Genomic DNA, 12,189 nt, shown 5'->3' with positions numbered 1-12,189 from the left:
CAGAAATCCCAACTTACTGATAAATGTTTAAATTTATTGAGATATGACTCCTTACAATAATTAATAATAGTTTCATTTGATATGTGTAACATGAAATTAGCACTGTTAAAGTTAATTGACTAAAATGTGTTATTATTGACATTGTGGCACATTTTATATATAATACTGTCAAGCTTAAATAAATCCCCTTTAAGGAAAGACTATTTGCTACTGAAAGAAAGAAAACTGTAGAAAACATGGAGTGAAACAACCAGATGAAAGAGGTTGAATGAGAGTCACAAGTACAATCGGAAAAATAAATGGATAAAAATAATAAAGTGAAAAAAGAAAATGATTATTAATAAAGAAAAGAGGGAACTAAAGAGGCAAGAAGAAAAAAAAAAAAAGACAAAGCCAGAGGAAACCAGAAGGTATTGGAAGAAGCAGAGGCATTAAGCTAAAAACAAAAACTTTTAAGCAGATATGCTTTGCTAGAGGGAGTGTCTCTGTGAGAGATCCAAGAAGGTATACAAAAGGGCAGTCAAGGAAATGGAAAGTTGTGGAAGTAAGGTATCTGAGTTTGGCTTACTTGTCTATCTTTTTAGGTAAAGTTTTGGAAAGAATTGTATGAGAATGCAGATCTCTAATCAGCATGTAATTCTACAGTTATTGTGCTGGAAGAAAGTTATATTATAGCTAAGACTAAACAAACTCAGGTTCTCAAAAAGTACAACAAAATGTTAATCAAGAAATTTATGAACAAGAGCTTTGTTGCTAGTTTGTGGAAAATAAAGAGTAAATGAAGTATCTTTGTTTTTCCTAAGATATCAGTACATAAAACAATGATCAGTTCTATTTTATTGCTAAAAATATTAGAATTTGTAGAATTACAGATAGGCCTTAGTGCCTCTTAAAGACAAAACACTGCTTAATTTACATCCTTTGTCTAGCCTGAGGCAATGATCATGAAGATCAAATATCTAGAATATTTTTTATTTTTCATTGTTTTAAGAATTAACTTGTTCCATTAATTTAAGGAGTTACTTAGAAATTTTGAAAAATATAGCAAGAAGAACATTATTAATTCACATTCTCATTTTATGTTAAGTATTTGTTCAACTACCAAAACCTAAATGGTAGAAAATCTGCTTTCTACCTATGATTACATTTTCCTTTCACTGAAAATAGCTTTTACCACCACCAGGCCAAAACCTATTCAATAGACTATTCCAATGTTTTGCAAGGAGGTGATTCTCTTACTTCTAATTCTAAGACATTTGATTCCTAATCTAGAATTTCCCAGTGATACATAGCTTTAAAATTAAAGAGGTCTTTACACAATTTTTTTGAAATGCTTAAAATCTGGAATTGCTTGTTTTCACCCTAGTATAATATTAAACTAGATTTGAAATAATTGTTTACTTAGACTATAAAATTAATGACTAAATTTATATGAGAATAGAAAAGAGAATTAAATGTCATTTTTATGGGTAATAAAAATTCATAAAAACTTTTTTATGTTGATATGGAAGTTTTATTCAGCTTGTTCAAGCTCCTTGAAGGGTTTACTTATATATTTCCATACTGTTATATTTTCGTTTTTTTTTTTCTAATCATTTATTTGTGCCTGATTTTCATAGAATTCAGAGTTTGATTTTTTAAATTTTATTTTATTACTTTTAAAGATAAAGATTTTATTTATTTATTTGAGATTGTGTGTGTGTAAGTGGGGGAGGGGCAGAGGGAGAGAGAAAGAGAGAATCTCAAGTAGACTCTGTGCAGAGCATGCAGCCAGACATGGAGCTTGATCCCAGAACCCTGAGAGCATGACCTGAGCTGATATCAAGTGTTGGGTGCTTAACTGACTGAACCACCCAGGTGCCCCAAGATTTTATTTTTTTTAAGTCATCTCTATACCCAAAGTGGGGCTTGAATCTACAACCCCAAGCTCAAGAGTCACATGCTCCACTGATTGAGCCACACAGGTTCCCTGATATATATATATATATATATATATATATATATATATATATATCCCTGATAGATAGATATATATATATATATATATTTTTTTTTTTTTTTTTTTAACATTTTTTGCCTCTCAGAAAGGAGCTCATCTTGTACTGAAGTGTTTGTGAGAAAAACATACAAATGGGAGAGCCTGGGTGGCTAAGTTGTTAAGCATCTGACTCTTGGTTTGGGCTCAGGTAATGATCTCTCAACGGTTGTGAGATGGAGCCCCACATCAGACTCCCCTCTCAGTGCAGAATCTGATTGAGATTCTCTCTCTCCCTCCTGTCCCTCTCCCCTTGACACCTCTCCCTGCTCCTTTTTCTCAAATAAATTAAATCTTTAAAAAAAAAATAAAGGCATACAGATTTTCATTACATACTTGGAAATTCAGCTGAACGCGGATAAAAAAAATAGGCCCATATTCTCCACCTTCCCCCCAAATATTTTTATTTTCTAGTACTGACTCCTCATTGCCTCTTCACTTAAGTGAATCTTTTTATTTCACTAAGCCCGATATGTTTTTACTGGAATGTTCTTTAAGAACAAGACCCAGGGAAAAGAGCTAAACAGCTAGCCCAGTCAATGAGGAAAGCTTGTCTTATTAAGTACAACTAATTAACTGTGTTAGATTAACTATAACTTCAAAAAGGAACCCCTCCCCCCATATCTTGGGCAATAATCTTAGGTATCTTCCTGACAAGGAAAAATCTTTCCCTACTGAGCATTAGAAAGATACAATATTTGAAGTAAGAAGCTTCATTTCCTTTTTGATGTAATTATGGTGGCTCTTGGGATGTTGGATTTTGTTGCTGATCCATTCTACATTCTATTACTAATAAGCTTGCAGAATTGTGTTGGAATTTAATTGACAACATGTTCATAAAAATGTTCCCTCCAATGGTTGCAGGGAAATTTCTGTAAAGCCTGATAGACCCAGACAGGGCCTATATAGGGCCTTTCCCTGTGTATGTGTGTGCACATGCGTGTATGCACACATATACTCACAAACTGTTCAACTTACACTTCTTAAAGATTATATTTATTTGAGAGAGAGAGGGAGAGAGAGAATGTGCACACTTGTGCAGATGAGCAGTTCACAGGGAGAGGGAGAAGTGGACTTGCACTGAGTGCGGAGCTCTATGTGGGGCTCGATCTCACAACCCTTAGATCATGACCTGAGCCAAAATCGAGAGTTGGATGCTCAACTGACTGAGCCACCCAGGTGCCCTCAGCTTATACTTTATAACGGTATTGTGTAGGAGCTGGTAACAACAGATTTCTATTTCAAAGAAACTAATAAATCCAGAGAACTGAGGTGTAATCCCTGTGATAAAATAATGTAAGTTCCTTCCCATTCACTTCTTTTTTAAAGCAAACAAATAGATGCTGATGTTTTTTCACGATGATTTTTTTTTTCCTCCAAACAAATTCCTCACATTCAAATCCTTAAATGATTTTCTCTGTGTTAGCTGAGCTTTTGTACTTCAAATGCCCTTCTGACTTAATGAATTCTCTAGGCTCTCCATTTTACTGTACTAAATAAATCAACATTTGGGAGGATAGGTTGAATAGGACAAGAAATCAAGCACATGACATCCTTGTTTGTGACACCTTTCTAATATGTAACCTTCTTGAAAGATAATGATGAAAACAAGTTCTTTGCAAGGAGGTGACATTGAATTTCTTATTTTACTGATTTTTTTTCTAAGGAAAAAAATCAATAAAACACTTTTGACATTGACAACTCTTGGAAATATTTCTATTATATAAAAAATTTGGTATTTGTTATAGTGAGATACAGTGTGATAAAATTTTGAAAAGGCTATATTTAATAACTTTGACTATTTTAAGAATTATAAACCATTGGTATGAGTATACATAAAAAGTTAATTTTGTGTAAATTATGCATTTGTTCTTACTTCATACTTGCGACTGGTTCCTCTATATAATTTCTTCTTTAAATCCACTTTTGGATTTAAAAGTTCTTTGAAATATTATATTTATCATGATTAGTACTAAAAGAAAAGGCTTATTAGTTAGTTTACAAAAAACTTCTGTGTAAGTCACACCATGTATATATTTAAAGAATTAAATGTATCATAAATGGAAGAAGTAAAAACCAAAACTTCTTTGAAGCCCATTTGGGATTTTTCAAGGTTCTTTTTTTAAATCAATAGGATTATAACTTGTAAAATGAAACTTTGACCAGTAAGTTTTGGGCCTTTTTAGTGGTGCAAAACAAAGAAGGCTATCTTCAGAACTAGTTTTCTTTTACCACAAAGATGTCATATACTTTGTCCCTATATACAGTTCATGATATCAGCCTGAGAAACCCTATGTGTGAATATTTGCCTTTCATTTTTTATTAATTCTAATTTCTCCAATTTATAAACTTTTTTTTTTTATAAACTACTTTCTCATGAGACATTGTGCATATTGTATTCTAAGTATCTTAAGAGTTAGTGCACATTATTGTAGCTTACCCATACAGTACTCTTAACCATCTGGAGCAATTTAGTTCTTTGGATGATGAAAACAAACTTTTTACTCTTACCTAGAAAATAGATTTCCATCTATGATCAGTTAGAAACATTTCAAGGAAATATAACTAGCTCCCTTGGTATTAGCATGTGGCTTCCTAAAATAACAGATAATTTGCTTTTCCTGTCATGGTCACAGCTTATAGTCCTCTCTTGTTTTTGCCACGTGTTTATAATTTCATATTGGTGATTTTCAATGAGGCTGTTTCTCCTAAGGCTTTATTGTCCATTGCTGTACAGGACCAGGACCAGCCATGTGGCAGTGGTAATGGCTAAGGAAGTTGGGGGAATGAGGGTAAGACTGGGAAGGGGAAGGCAAGCAGCAGGACAGCATCAGATAAAATCTTAGATGTTGCTTCTGGAACATAGGACATGGGCAGGCTATAGCCTGTGTCACTGCAAGTTTATTCCATAAAAATAATTAACTTTTAATTTAAATAAAAATGAAATTGTTTTGTGACCATTCTCTGGTAATATGCCCTTTTACCGTAATCCTCTGGTTGGTAAATTTTAAATATATGGATTTCTTTCATAATATGGTGAATAAGACTATAAATTCTAACAATAAATGCTAATTTTGTGTGCTAATTTTGTAAAAGCTGTCACACTTATGTGTGCAGGTTATTTTTAGTTCAGAGAACAAAACACCCATAATCTCTTTACCTAGGTCACTTTAGGTGACGTGGAAAAGAATCCTAAGTGATATACAACAAAGCCAGAAAATCTAAATGATACAGAAAGCACTCTCCCCCCGCCCCTCCCTACTAGATCATCTCCCCAGAAGTACTGTTAGCAGTTCTTTTGATTCTGGAAAAAATATCCTATGTGCTTCTGTTTAAAATTATTTTTACAGTTTTACATAAAAGGTCCTGTCAATGTAAAAAATATATATATATATATTTTTTTTCACTTTTCTTCCCCCAAGGGTTTATTTTTGGTAAAAGGCAAAAAAATTAGTTTTTCTACAAGGGAACTCTGCTTCTAAATGATAATTTGAAAATCTTGATATATATTTATATTAAAAAAGACACACAAAAATAATGGAGAGGTGGGAATAACAGATTAGGTACTGTAACTTTATAAAGGCTTGCCTAAATCAAGAAGCAGCACACACACACACCTAATTTATGCAAACTAAAAATGTATATAAACAGCACAATACTGTGATACTGGATCATGATACATTACCTGTACACATAACTACTACTGTTATTAATAGACCTTTGGACATTCAGTTTTATGCCCACCAAGACATCAGTTAAGTCTTTAAAATCTTTCTCCTGTATGGGAGGGTATTTCTAGACACTAATTTTCCCATCTAATATTTGAATATAGGAAACCGATTCCACAAGGTGCTTCAATTGATGAGACCTCAAGTGCTGTTTTTCTCTCTTGAATTTTTGGACAGTAACCAGTCCATGGGGACCACACACAAATACTATGGCAGAAGAGTTGTTACATTAAGTCTTTTGATGGGATCTGAGTGGTGACGAAATAATTGCTTAAGTGAAAAATGTAATACTGCAGTCCCCTTTTGCAAGCTGAAAAATGCTTTTGTTAACACTTGCATAAAATCTGCACATTTATATACTGCACATTATGAAAAAATTCCATCACTAAATTATGAATTTTGCAAATTTACGCCTACATTTATACTGTTGCTAGTGTAGATGTTGTAGATATGGAATTTATGTTTTACGTTTAGTAAGTTATACCTTCAAACAATGGACAACAGTTGTGAAAATCACAAGGACACCTTGATAGTTCAAAGTTGTTCAAATGATGGGTATATATGATCCTGTTATTACATTTTTCCACTTTCTCGGTCACAAAATAAAGTGGTTAGATTGTAGTGCTAGGAATACTGTAGGACGGCTTACTTCGAGTTACTATATCTGCTAACCCATGCTAGCCATTTTTTAGCTCATTGGTGAAATCTCCTTCAAAAAGAAGTCAGGTCCCTTTCAAGGATCTAGGCCATGCTCATCACCATCATGAATCTGAGCTGCAGCATAATGTGTAGCTGAGACAGGACTCTAAATCCCCCTTAGTCACCTTTCTTCCTGGCTGCAAGGAATTTTATATGCCACTGGTTACATTTCCACTACCCTGGATATTCTGATTATGGCAGTCTCCCAATGGTTTGCATTACACGAGCCTTTCTCTATATTGAGCATCTCTCATTTGTATTCACAGTCCTTAGAGTACTTACGTAAAACAGCAGTAACCACAGCAACAACTGTAACAAGAACAACTAAAGACACCAAAAGCTTTTCTGGGTCTGATTTTTTAGCTCTTTGGAGTAGGCAAAGAATATAGACTTTGCATTCAGTGGATCACCTCTAATACGGGCTACCGGAACACAGCACACTTGGGTAAGCTGTGAATGACACCTAACAAAATACTCGAAAAGTAACACTGATAGATGTATGATAGGTAGGATAAACAAACTCAAAGTACTGAAAGATATGTATTTGAGCTAAACTTCAGCACCAGTGTTCCAGGAGATATTTTCTTTAAGAATTAAGAAAAATTCAGATTCATCCTGAAACTTTTAACTGGTTGATTTTAAAAGGAGGAGCAAATGTAAGAAGTATTTATAATTGCTATGAATTTTACCAGGAAGAATTCCTATTTTCTCTAATTTATTATTATTTTTTTTCTCAATGTTTGTTCAAGTTCTCTGATACGATCCCCATAAGTGAGAAGCCCTTGGCAGAACAGGACTGGTACCACGGTGCAATTCCCAGAATAGAAGCGCAAGATCTATTAAAACAACAAGGAGACTTCTTGGTGCGAGAGAGTCATGGGAAACCTGGTGAATATGTCCTTTCTGTATATTCTGATGGACAAAGGAGACACTTTATCATACAATTTGTTGATGTACGTTTCCAATTTAGTTTATATGTATATTTTTATATTGTTCATTATGGTATAATTATAATAAAATGGTGAATAGTATGTGATAAATGCCCATAATACTTTAGTACTTAATTTTACTTTTTTCTGAATTCCTTCAATACAGTATGCCAAAATTCACTAAAATGTTAATCTTATTAAGGACATACGTGTTTTAAGATGCTATAAATTAAAATAGTTACAAATTTAACTTAAAAGATTTTATTTATTTACAGAGAGAGCACAAGCAGGGGGAGGAAGAGAATCTCAAGCAGACTCCTAGCTAAACACAGAGTCCAACATGGGTCTTGATCTCATACTCCTGAGATCAGTTAACCAACAGAGCCACCCAGGTGCTCCAATATTTAAAATATTTTAAGTTAAACAAGAACATCAAATTTATTTTAAATTAAAACATTTTTAAATATGATTATCATAATTTCCCCCCCTTTTCTGGATAAATTTAATAATGAATATTATGCTCTTGAAACTGGCCCTTGAAAAAACAAAAACAAAAACAAAAGAAACTGGCCCTTGAAATTGCTATTAAAAATGTACCATGAGAGATTTTTAAGAATTATGTTATTAAATAGGGATAATAAAACTCCTTAATAAATGGGACAATGATAGTTGAATTAGCTTTATTATTAATTTTGGTTTAAGGTTTTTCGCCCTTTATGATGAAAAATTTCATCATATGAAATATTCACCTTGCCTGTTTTAATACTAATTTACTTATTTAAATTTATTTAAGTATTGCTAAACTACTTAAGTTTGTTATATTCTTAATTAAGCATTGAACAGATGAAAAGTAATCTCAAAATTTTGTTTAACTTTACCCACTGAGAAATTTTAAGTATTATTGGCATATGAAGTCCTCTATTTGTCATTTTTTACTCCAACATTTCAAATAGCATGCATTTTCAAGCTGTCTCTCTGTAAGATTTCAGCTTATGTCCAGGCACTCAAATGATACTCATTACCTTACAAAAAGATTGAACGATTATCATTAGACAAACATCAGAGGGTTTTAGGTAGATATGTTTATATCTGCATATCTCTCTCCATGTATATATCAATGTATCTATAATTCTGAGCTAAAACTGACATACCGTGAAAGTGATCATTTCAGAGTATAGAATGGCATTTCATATATTCACATCTAGAAATTATATTTGAATGAAAATAGATGCTATTCAGATGGGTTGAAAGGAATAAATCCATTAAAGTTTGTATTATAATTTTCATAGCATTGTTAATTTTGTGTAGTATTCAGACCTCAACTTCATAATCACATTTTCCTATGTTCGTACATACATCCAACCTACTGTTTCTAGTAGTATGTCATTCCTCATTTCCTTGGCAAACTCTTTTCTAATTTGTGTGTCTTTAAGTTACGGATTGTGTGTCTTTAAGTTATAATATATTTTATATTTTATAAGCTTCTGTATTCTAACCAATGACCATGCTGGCAATATTATAAAATGGTATGCAAATTGTAGAAGGAAAATTCCTACGTAAAGTATAAACTAAAATTTGAGTGTCTCCCTCTATTTTCTAAGCTCTAAAAGTTACGATTTTAAAAATATGTCTTACATGAAACAAGACTGTGATAGTCCCCTTATTACCACTTACAGTTTAAAATGTAACTGTATGAATTTAAATTACTATTCTTAAAAACAAAAAGGAAAAGGTCTACTTGCAAATTATCATTTGTCGTTAATATTGCCATTTTGTTTTAAGTGACTAAAATGAGCGGCATAATATATTCTGAAAATAAGACTTGCAGGTTCACATTTGAATATTTTTTTCAGCTTCCTTCTGTCATTGAAACTTTTCAAAGATCTCTGTTAAAGATGAGAGTGCTTGTATTTCTGTGAGTGCCTCAGGCATTAATGCTTAATTTTATTTAGTTAATTCGCACTATATAATGTTGAGTTCTTCATTCAGTTAAAAGTAGGAGTCTTAAGGTGATCTAGACTTTTTGGAGACTTTTTAATTCTTTTTCATTTTGCGTAGGTGAATCTTCCTTGAGCTAAAATTATCCCATTTCCTTCCTCATATACATATTGCCTGAAAAGAGCCACTAAATGGGGAAATTTATTATCAGATATTTAATGATTGCCTATTATAGTCCAATCAAGGAATTTATAATCTAATAGTAGATTGTAAAAGATGTGTATAAATGAGGGGATAGGTGTCTTAAGAGAGGAAGACATAAAGATAGATGAGATTTTAGAAAATGAGAAAAATAGCAAGTAACATGAAAAAAGCATTGAACTTGGTATCATAAGACTTGGGATTTCATCCCAGTTCAGCACTTTAGAAAGTCTGTGGTTTGGAAGGTAATGGGGTTAATAGCCTGTATCATAATTGTGGGAAGCAAATCAGTAAATATATATTTTATAAGGTATAAAGTGCTATGCAAATATTAGGCATTTTTGCCATTGTTTGATGACTTTGAAAAAATACAAATGTACTTTGTAAGAAATATCCATGTAATTGGAAAAATTAGTTTAAAAAATGTCTTTCTGGTTTCCATGAGATTTATTTGTGAAATTTAAATGGTAATGAAAGTGTTGTTTTAGAATTTATTTATTTAGGTTTGAGGTATTCATCAATCACAAATAATGGTATTTTTAGCAACATTGTCAACTGCAGTGTAGGATGGCAATTATTTTGAGGCTGGGGTTTTTTTGTATGCATATCACAGTTACTTTTTAACATGCTGTGAAACTTTGCATGCTGTGAACATTATGAATGATCAAGATGGACACAGATATTTTGAATTTTTACATATTTTACTATTGTGGCAGAGAATATCTTTTGTCTTAGCTCTTCAGGCAAGAAGAGTTGTACTTTTTATTGGAACTAAATATATTAATTTCATCAAGTCAGATATATTAAGCATATCTAGGAGTATCTGAATCTCATTGTAATTCTGGCTTTAGGTACAGACCTGTTCCATAGTTATTAGCCTGTTTAGGGTGTTTGATACAACAGAGTTTATACCTAAACATATTTAGAGTTTGTTTCTAAAACTGTTTGTGTCATAAATGTTGATAGATTTTCAGAGATTCAAATAGCCTTATTCCATTTGTTTAGTAAATATAGATGCAAATCCTTATTGTTGTGTATGATAAAACAAAAACACATTTAGTAAGAAGTGCTCTGGAAAGATCTTATTATTAAGGGAAAAATGCCAAGTTATATATCTCTTATTTATTTATATGACAGGCATTTGCTAAAGACCCATTTTTTCAAAGGACCATGTTATTCAGTGTAAGGAGATGAAACTGAAAAATGTATGGCCTACTTCCCAGTGAACTTAAAACCTACTAGGTGAGACAGGTAGAATTCATGTACAGGGAAATATTAAAGATGCAGAATTAAGGATGATGGAGTCAAGAAATTTGAAATAATATATGATGATGAATTAAAAATAACAATATTGAATATTTTAGAATAAAACAAAAAATCCTCTATGTAATGGCATATCATAATCTTTTATTTCTTTAAAAAAAATCTTTTATTTCTTTATCCATTTATTCAGAAAATACTAATACTGAATAAATGAGTATTCAGAAAATACTCATTTATTCAGAGGCCCAGGAATATGAGTCAATAAAACAAAAATAACCCAAAAGTGGAGATTTTAATTATTGTGTGAAATTGGGTAGCCCAATTTGTTAAATCATTGATTCATTCAGCAGGTATTTATTGGATGTCTATTATGTGCTTCAAGCTGGTAGATTTGGTCTTTGCGTGTACCAGACCGGTTTACTTTGTTCTATTGTTGTCAAAATCTCTAGGCTTTTTGAACGACACGTATTTTTAAATTCATGCCATGAGTCTTAAGGAAGACTAAGTGAAGGTGAGTAAATTCAAAACTTGTCTGAGAATGAAAGACCTAAATGTGAGACAGGAATCCATTAAAATCCTAGAGGAGAACACAAGCAGCAACTTCTGTGACCTTGGCTGCAGCATCTTCTTGCTAGACACATCTCCAAAGGCAAGGAAAACAAAGGCAAAAATGAACTATTTGGACCTCATCTAGATAAAAAAGACTTCTGCACAGCAAAGGAAATAGTCAACAAAACCAACAGAATGGGAGAAGATACTTGCAAATGCCTCATCAGCTAAAGAGCTAGTATCCAAAATCTATAAAGAACTTATCAAACTCAACATCCAAAGAACAAACAATCCAATCAAGAAATGGGTGAACAGACATTTCTCCAAAGAAGACTTAAAGATGGCCAACAGACACATGAAATAAAGGCTCAACATCACTTGGCATCAGGAAGATACAAATCAAAATTGTAAACAAATCAAAATCTCATGCCAGTCAGAATGGCTAAAATGAACAAGTTAGGAAGCGACAGATGATGGCGAGGTTGCGGAGAAAGGGGAACCATTGTACACTGTTGGTGGGAATGCAAACTGGTGTAGCCATTCTGGAAAATATTATAGAAGTTCTTCAAAGAGTTGAAAATAGAGCTACCCTGCGACCCAGCAATTGCTTTACTGGGTATTTACCCCAAAGATACAAATGTAGTGATCCAAAAAAGATATATATTTATACACACACACACACACACACACACACACACACACACACACACCTATCTACAATGGAATAATACTCAGCCATCAAAAATTGAAATCTTGCCTTTTGCAACCATGTAGTTGGAATTAGAGGGTATTATGCTAAGCAAAATAAGTCAATCAGAGAAAGAATTATCATATGATCTCACTTATA

General features: G+C 32.6%; 1 protein-coding gene across 9 annotated transcripts in view; it reads left to right on the top strand.

The window, feature by feature from the left end:
• The window catches only part of FER (FER tyrosine kinase), a 434,834-nt gene that overhangs the window by 193,108 nt on the left and 229,537 nt on the right, over positions 1-12,189 (top strand). For all 9 annotated transcript variants that reach the window (XM_025992805.2, XM_072736632.1, XM_072736630.1 and 6 more), the window contains one exon: positions 7,212-7,415. In XM_025992805.2, coding sequence (XP_025848590.1) covers positions 7,212-7,415 — 204 coding nt within the window. The remainder of the gene's footprint in view (positions 1-7,211; positions 7,416-12,189) is intronic.

This window comes from Vulpes vulpes, chromosome 14 (genome assembly GCF_048418805.1).
Source record: "Vulpes vulpes isolate BD-2025 chromosome 14, VulVul3, whole genome shotgun sequence".
In the NCBI taxonomy this organism is placed as follows: domain Eukaryota; kingdom Metazoa; phylum Chordata; class Mammalia; order Carnivora; family Canidae; genus Vulpes; species Vulpes vulpes.
The sequence above is the reverse complement of the archived record's forward strand: the minus strand, read 5'-3'. Positions and strand labels throughout refer to the sequence as shown.